General features: G+C 34.4%; 1 protein-coding gene across 5 annotated transcripts; it reads right to left on the bottom strand.

Moving 5' to 3' along the window:
* Nucleotides 1-920: 920 nt before the first annotated feature.
* Nucleotides 921-8,473, bottom strand: LOC114281252 (calcium-transporting ATPase 8, plasma membrane-type-like). Of its 5 annotated transcripts, none has more exons than XM_082879699.1 (8): nt 8,052-8,473; nt 7,742-7,953; nt 5,474-7,454; nt 5,327-5,382; nt 4,913-4,955; nt 4,723-4,806; nt 2,280-2,358; nt 921-1,205 (listed from the first exon to the last, which is right to left on the bottom strand). In XM_082879699.1, exons 3-7 carry the CDS (start codon nt 5,552-5,554, stop codon nt 2,314-2,316), a joined length of 309 nt encoding a protein of 102 aa, XP_082735825.1. In that variant the 5' UTR covers nt 5,555-7,454; nt 7,742-7,953; nt 8,052-8,473; the 3' UTR covers nt 921-1,205; nt 2,280-2,313. The 5 variants fall into 5 exon arrangements, with proteins under 5 accessions (XP_082735825.1, XP_082735824.1, XP_082735822.1 ...); XM_082879696.1 differs by lacking the exons at nt 921-1,205; nt 2,280-2,358 and adding an exon at nt 3,169-3,302 and having other exon boundaries at nt 5,474-5,583; nt 5,685-7,454; XM_082879697.1 differs by lacking the exons at nt 921-1,205; nt 2,280-2,358 and adding an exon at nt 3,169-3,302 and having other exon boundaries at nt 5,474-5,583; nt 5,879-7,454.
* Nucleotides 8,474-8,928: the final 455 nt, after the last annotated feature.

Raw genomic sequence — 8,928 nt, 5'->3', positions numbered from 1 at the left:
CCATTAATTCTAAAATTATTTTGTTATTATACATGAAAACTCCCTATTTCAAGATTAATTTTATAAAAAATGCTTGAGACCCCCATTTTTTGAAGACCCCCATAACCCCCTTTGAATCTCCACCATTGATATATGTATGAAATCCACTCATATATGTGGGGCCTACAACGTAAATGGGATGTTCTCTCTAATTTTATTTTATTTTATTTTCTCTACTACAATATTTCAAGGGGAAACTATAAGATAATAGAAAATGGAAAATTTATTTATCAAAAGATGGGGTGCAATAAAATGACAGTCTAATTTAAGATATTAACTACATAGCTCAAAAATGATGTGAAATAATTAAATAATTATTAGAAAATTAATGAAACATATTAATAGTATCTTCTTCTTCTTCTTCTTCTCCTTCTTCTTTTTCTTCTTCTTTTCTTTTTATTTTTTTTATTTTTAAAATTGCTTATATAAGAAATTTATTTTATCATTTTTATTATACTTACCTTGTCCCTAAGACTACCTAAGCGTCATGAGATCAAACCACGCAAATAATCTCTCTGCATTAGAATGTTCTCTTTTGAATAAATTTTTTGCCTCCCACTGCTGGAAAATAGACTTTTAGTGGCGTTTAAAAAACGCCGCTATAAGTGGCAAAAACGCCGCCAATTCCTTTTGCGACGCTAAGCACCAAACGCCGAGGACGCGGCCGTCGCTATAGCTTTATGGCGTTTTAAAAACGTCGTGATATTAGTATAGGCGTCATACCAAACACACGCTGACGTCACTGACCATATTTAGCGACGTTTTAGAAAAACGCCTTCATATCTTTTTTTAAAGATAGATCCGTTAGTAAGTATGGTTTAAGAGGCATTTGTAGAAACGTCGTCATATCTCTTTTTTTTTTTTTTTTTGAAATTGTGCTAATTTTATTTGATTGAACTTAAAAAATACCTGTAATAGCACTAATATAAAATAATAGCTCACATTCAAATAGTTGTAATGAAGCATTAATTCACTTTCTCATTCAATTAATATCCAATCACCATTATCCACAAAATTAACATATCCAAAATCCAGAAATCATGTTTTAACATTAACCACAAACTAACATATATCTAAAAATCATGACTTAACATTAACCACAAACTAACATATATCTAAAAATCATGTCTTAGCATTAAAGTTGTAATCTTCACTGGTCTACATGCCTGCATCAGAACATAAACTGCAATCAGATTTACCAAAATAAACACAAATTGAAGAATTTGTACCCAATACTTATAAACAGTACTTAAAACTTGAAGAAGCACTAACAAGAAGATTTTATCACATACCAAGAAGCACTAAATAAATACATATAAAGAAAAAGGAAAAGATTTTATCACAATTTCTTCAACGTATGATCAATTTCACACGAGAGAGTATTCATGAACTCGAATCCAGGCAAGAGGCTACAAGTAAAAATTATACAAAATAACGTAAAAGGAAAAGAAAAAGAAAAAATATTTTTTTGATTAGAATGAACATTTCACAACAAAATAAGAACTCTAATTATAAGTAACTATTTTTATGGGCTGTATGCTCTCCTTGAACTCATAAAGTGTGGTAGTTCACAACTGAGATGAATCAACTGCTGAGGATACATACTATGCTTGTACAATCAAAATCATACAAACATATGTGCACTGAAGACACATATTAACAAGGCCCTAAAACATAATATGAACTAATACCTTCTTGAGAATTATGTCAAGAAGTTCTGCCCCTGCTTTTGAATCAAATACCTTAGCTTGATGGCTACTATTCCAAGAAAAAAAGAAACTTGAATTCATCTAAACTAGCAATTTACAACATGAAAAGTCAAGCCATGAATAATAAATGTGAAAAAGAAAACCATATTACATATCCAGGTAAAGGAGTAATCTGGAAGCAACAGGGGGAATTGTGTTGCAATTACAATAGTTGTTACCCCAGATGAGAAATAAAAACCTTTTTTTTTAGCTTTTAGGGTGTATTTTTAGTTCAAGATACGTCCTACTACTTGGAACCAAAGAATTAGTAGATCTATTCCGGTCAAATTGGGACTGAGCAAGGGTTTTGAACTTAAAATCTATGATCTGATCATTGAGTCAATTCCCAGATTATAATTTCCTTGCAGCAAGTGATTGAGTTCAGTAGTTTCCCATATATATTTTATCGACTCTAGAACATAGTAATATGTAGAAAAGAAATTTTTTCAAGAGCCAGCAGATATACCGAGAAGAAGGGAGGGAAAAACCTACCATAAAGCCACTTGTCTCTGTTTGCCACCAAGTGTCAGATATGGGGCATCTTGAATCTCCAACTATATTGAAAAACCACCTGTTAAGATGAAAAAGAAAACGTGTCATACTTCTTGTGTTCAAAAATGTAATCCAGCAACAAAAGTAGAGCTTGTAACCTCCATGCACTAGGATTTATAGGCTCGCCTACACTACTGACAATGAGAAAGAAGAAAACAAACACAAAGCAGTTATGCAGCAACATGAAAATTGTCGAGTCACTTTTCAAAATAAATTAATCAATAACATATGGAGAAGAGAATCTGTTAGTTTCCCCGGATTACAAGGCTGGCATTATAGAGAACAAGAAGGTTAAGAGAATCTTTTTATTTATTTTATTCTATTTGTGGGTTTGGCTTCCACTTAAACCAGTGAGGCATAGGAATATCTGATTTGATTATAATCCTCCTAGGACCTTTCCTACTTTTGTCATGTTAAAGAATCAAAGTAATAACAACTAAGATTGCAATTACCTTCTCAAAGTAATATATATATATATATATATGTATGACTATATTATTTTGCCTATCAAGCAAATGTCAAAAAGAATTTACATTCACGGCATGCCCATGCTCAGTGTCCTTGCCACACTGATAATTTGAAAAACAGCAGCCAAAAAATGCCTGTCTGATTTGTTGAACAGAATGACAAACGAATCATACAGGCTATGTGGTGCCCCACATCTTACTTGTTCACATACATATAGATTGTTCTAAAAGATCGTTGGTAATCATAGCTTTATAGATTGTTCTAAAAATTGATTACATGTCTATTTAGTATTTAGTGGACCTTCAAAACAAAAAATTGCAGAGGTAGCAACAAAGAAAGAACAGGAGAAAAGGGGGGCAAAATAAGAAGTTTGTACATGTTGGACAGGTATAAATATGTGTTCATGTGTGTAGTTATAAATGAACCATCATAACATCCTTACTTTGGGGGGTGGAATGACTCTCCCACCTGCCGCCATAACTTGGATCCAGTTACCTGCAAATACCCGTAGTAGAAGTGGACACGTTAAATCATCATATTAACAAATATCTCCAAATCCCAGCCATAGTGAAATTAAATAAATAAAATTTCTCAAGCACTCAAAGCAATGAAAACTCGGCAAACAGGTGAACTCAATCAAGTACTATAATTAAAATATTACATCATAGTAAATATACTTAAGGTTGACCTAATGTCTATCTAAATTTGGAGTACTGACAGATTTGCTTCATAACTAGGCGTGAGGAAGACTGCAAATCAATCTACTTATTATTGAAGATCTTACTACACATTTTGATGATAAATGATTTAAATCTTAATCTTAACATTAACAATTTAATATTCGTTAGAGAGGGAATCCATAGTGAGATAAAACTTTCCATGAATTTTAAAAACAAAATTTTTGTATAACCGTAAATAAGAATTTGTGTATAAGACTACTTGTGGAACAACAATTCATATAATGTATTATTTCCTTTATTGAAAAAGTACAGATTATACCCAACAAAATGATTCCAAAGGTAACCAAAAGGTATCCAATCACTATGTCACTTACAAATTACAGTTCATAAATGTAAAAGAACACTAGATGAGAAATTATATGCCTCCAAAGATGAGAACTTCAAGGCTCCACGTGTCGTGTCCTGCATTTTTTGAAAATTAGCATGTTGGCATGTCCATGTCGTATCCGTGTCGTGTCACGTGTCTGTGTCCATACTTTTTAGATGTGCACTCAGATAGATTTTTTTTCTTATCAGAAAATACTACATAGCCTAGCCATTTCAATGACTATAAACGGCTAGTTTCTAAAAAAGATTCTCAGCATGGTCAACCATAGTGGTCAACCACATCCATCAAGATTGTCGACCACACTATAGGACACACTTTCCTAGACTTTAGACCTACTCATGGTTGACCAAGTTGACAAAAATAAGGCTTTTTTAGTCTTTGCTTGTCCTAACTTGGTCCATCCCTTGTCCAAATCTTTCTTCATGTCAGTGAAGCTCTTCTATAAAATTTATCCAGGCCAAGAACGTCTCTCATAGCACTTCAAACTTCCAATGTGCTCCCCTTATGGTAGTGACTTTTTCTACCTAAGTTTACTCATACAAGTCATGAAATTGCCAACTTGATATTAATCCTGGCACTCTTCACTTAACTTTGGCTTCCACTTAAACCAGTGAGGCATAGGAATATCTGATTTGATTATAATCCTCCTAGGACCTTTCCTACTTTTGTCATGTTAAAGAATCAAAGTAATACACTGATGAAGTAGAAGATTAAAGACGCAAAGATCTTTCTTCAAGTGCATTAAAAAATTAAAGAACTCAATGACCAGAAAATCAAACTATGAATGGGTCAATGGAATTGGAATATTGAGCACTAGATGTTTCCAAAGTAACAACATTTAACCCACCTGATTTAACGTTAAGGTCCCAGTTTTGTCACTGCAAATGGTAGTAGCAGAGCCCATGGTTTCACAGGCAGAAAGCCTCCTGACCTGAAGTTCAATATTTGTGAAACATTTAAACATGTACTTTTATGTGTGTATGTATGAATATCAATATCATATGAAGCGACTCAAAGAAAAGATAAATCGCACATACCAAGGCCTTGTCTGACATCATTTTCCTCATTGAGTAGGCAAGGCTGTAATACAGGTAGGGGAATGCACTTTAAGAAATTAAAGAAGCATAATCTTTGAACTAGATAGTAAAAAAGAGACTGGAATGAGCAGGAAATATGCAGCAAAACTAATGATGGCCCCAGCAAGCAATGATGCTGTCAAACTTGAAGATGCTACAAGGACTAAAGTAACTTAGAAGAAAACATGGAAAAACTAGGAATCAACGACATGTCCTCCAATAAACTTCAAAAAGAGAGTGGCAAGAAAAGATAAGCTCTACCTAACACCAATTTTGCTCAACCAACTCCAGATACTTGACAATATTTTTGATCAATTGAAATGAGTTAATAAAATTAGAATGACAACAAAATGACTGGAAGAAGGTCAAACTTACGTTAAGGTAGCGGCTAAGGGAAGCCCTTCAGGCACTGCAACAACCACAATAGTGACCTAAAATTCCTTCAGGTATTAGTAAAATACTCAAAATAACTATATATGAATATATACTAATTACAAATTATGTCTGTAAAACGGCACATACTGCAACAGTGAAAATCTTAATAACTCCATCTATGGCAGTACCAAACTTTAGTATGACCAGCCTTGAATTGAGGAGTTCCATCTGTGTTTTTGGTATGTCCAGTAAAGTATCTGCAGATACTCCAATTTATAAGTTTTACCAGTCCAAACTTTGTTTTTTAGAGAGAAATAGAGAATTGAGGAGAGAACTCAACAACTAAGATTGCAATTACCTTCTCAAAAGGACAAATAGAACAACTATAGCTACTGCAAGTCCAACGAAGCCAATAAATGATATTAGCCTAATTTGATGCTAAAGCTCAACATGATATCTAGTCAAGCTACACGCAAGTAAATCCGGACACTTGGTTGTATAAAAAAATAAAAAGGCATTACTAATAATATTTCAAATAGTTAGAATGCATACCTTCTTCATGGTTGGAGTCGGGTCTAAAACCGGGGTTAGGATGGCTTGTGATCTGGACCAGCTTCCAAGCTGTCGCTTTCCTTTCTCGGGCTTGAGGTTGGTGAATCCATTTGCACTGAATTGCAATACTTCCTGACAGCGAGCGAGCTGAACTCGACTGCACGACCGGTTCAAATGAACCGACGCTTTACGGTAATTATTCCCTCTAAGAAAATCAATCTGAGTGTGATCTACATACTTGTGCTTCAACAGTACCACTCTTTTAGCAGCTACATGACTTGTCAACCTCATCACCATGTCCTTCACAGTTGCAGACATTTTCCCCTTATTTCTTATTCAATCTTCCCTGCTTACACACACACACACACATATATATATATACACACACACAATAACCCATCAATTATAAACTCGTGTCAAGCCCCCAAGTTCACAAATTTTTGTGCTACACATCAATTATATAAACTCTGAATACTTACAATTACTTACAAATTATAAGTATTGATTGTGTTTTTAAAGGTTAGCTCATTCTAAAATTCACCTTCTTAATTGTTGGACTACCTGTCCTGGTTCATCGTGAAACAATCTTACTTATTCATCATCATGGATTCATGGTATTGGTTGAATATTGATTATTTGTTTTCTTTCTTCTTTCTTTGCTTTGGTTTTTTGTTTTCTAAACCAGTGAGAAATTGGTTTATTTTACAAGGTAAGGTACAGTACAGTTCTATTAGGAAGATTACATGATGTGTTGGTATTTGAGCAGATCAATACATCAACCAAGAAAGTAAAGTCCATTCTTGGTTCATTCCAATGACATATATTAACATATATCCCTGACAGGATCCCAATGATTATGCAGAAAGATGGAACACCAACAAATCACAAATGAATTTGAATAAAGGTATTGATTGATTTTTAAATTGAAGCTAATTAACTTGCATACCTGGTAGGTGTATGTGGTTTGTACAGAGAAAATGAGAAACACTAATCTAATCAATTGGGTGGTGGTGCCCTGTTCAGGTTCTCTCAGATCAGAGACGTGTGACTTCTGTCAAAAACAAAAATTACAGTTGGTGCCTTTTTATTAATTTTATTTATTTATTTGTAATTTGAGTGTTTTATTCGTGAGGAGGAGGATGATATGGAAAATGGGTGGTTGAAGAAATTACAATTATGGCGCTAAATCGCTTTGAAAGTAACTGTTGTTTGACTTGTGGGTAGATCATGTAAAGTCCCATGGAGTGGGAGGGAGTTGCTAATTCCACACCCATTATAGTGCACCCATCAAAAACTACTGGTTTACTTTTTAATTTTTTTGTGACAGTTCTATCTTAATGTATAATCATTATTAAGGTCAAAATTATAAAATTAAGGTCAAAATGAAGTAAATATGGCATACAAAACAATTGACAAGTATAATGCTTTTTTGTGTTCTACTTCAGACGACAGATACTGTCCATAATATTATATAGAATGTAAGCACTATCCGAAATCAAAACAACTCATTAAACATTACAAAGAAAACTAACCACCCAGCAGTGATGCAGAAAAACCAGGAAGCAGATAAGCATACCTGAAAATTTTACACAGAATTAACCATTATGAGAATATTTCTTTCTGTAAAAGGGAATAACTCCTCAACATGTTTGAAAGATAATTTTCTCACAATAACTTCGATTATTTTCAGAGAGTAAATTCATTGCACATATAATGAATGTAACTAGAATAAAATCTGGTTTCATTCTCAACAGAAACAACACTGGAAACAGAGAAATTTGGGAGCCGAAGATCTTAGCCTCTATACAAATAAACACGTGATAAGTATTTACATGAAATATGATTAAAGAAAAGCGTGGTTACTTGAATGCAGTTGCCACTGGACCTATGCCGAAAACTGAAGCCACAATAATCTCCCTAATTAATCCCCGCGATGAAAAACAATAACAATTACATCAAAAATTAAGCAAGAACAATCAAAATGTTGAGGTGGTTTTAATCGTTAAAAATCACTAGAATCTTGCTTGTGATGGTAGCCAAACCAATCCACGCAGCATGTTGAATCAAGCCAATGTCTACAAAATCACCCACATATTAAAGCATTCTAGGGTTACAGACACACATTTATTTGTATATGTATATATATCGAGAGTCTAGGGTTGGGGAATAGTACCAGAGGGCATCGAATTGGTGTCATCATCTTCGACCTTGAACTCGGATTGGAATGCGTGGCTTGAAGAAGTTTCCACCGAGTCGACGGGAAGGAAGAGCTTCAGAGAGAGAGAGAGGGTGGAGCTCACCTTAGTAGACGATGGTGCAGATAATGGTGCAGACGATGGTGCAGATGGTGGAGACCGATCTGAATCTCTGACGCTCTGCGATGAAATCACTGAGATGAAATCGCTCTGAATCTCTAAATCTCTGAGATGAATCTCTGAATCGCTCTGATAAGGGTTTAGAGAGGGTTGAGAGAGAGAGAGAGAGAAAGAGAGAGAGTGGAGCTCACCTTCGTTGGTGCTTGCTACCTCGCTCTGAGAATGAATAAGCGGTGGAGCTTCGAAATCGCTCTGAGATTTAGAGAGAGAGAGAGCGCGTTCGAGATCCAAGTCTTAGGTGAGTCTCAGATTCAAAATTAGGGTTTGAAAAGGGGGGAGACCATGCGCGTGAATCACAACGCATTTGGAGGCGTTTTTCAACGCCTCAAAACGGTATCGTTTTGTTAAACAAATATGCTGTGTTTTATAAACGTCGTTAAATATTAAAAAAAGTGACGTTTTAAAAAACGTCGCTAAAAAAACGTCGCCTAAACTCCTTTTTCCTGTAGTGTCCCCTAGCTCTCAACAGTTGAATCATGTAAAAATTATGAGATAGGTAAATTTAGAAACATAATTTAATAATTTAAAATACATTGAAACATAATTTAATAATTTAAGTGCTTGCAAAAAGTGAATGTGAGTTCAACTCCCTCTAAATGCTAATCTAACAACTAACTTTCGCCCGATCAAAAAAAAATTAAAGATAGAGAGTTCCATACCTAAAATAATAGTAGC

The sequence above is a fragment of the Camellia sinensis genome, chromosome 7 (assembly GCF_055761805.1).
Source record: "Camellia sinensis isolate YWXY chromosome 7, ASM5576180v1, whole genome shotgun sequence".
NCBI classification, from domain to species: domain Eukaryota; kingdom Viridiplantae; phylum Streptophyta; class Magnoliopsida; order Ericales; family Theaceae; genus Camellia; species Camellia sinensis.
The sequence above is the reverse complement of the archived record's forward strand: the minus strand, read 5'-3'. Positions and strand labels throughout refer to the sequence as shown.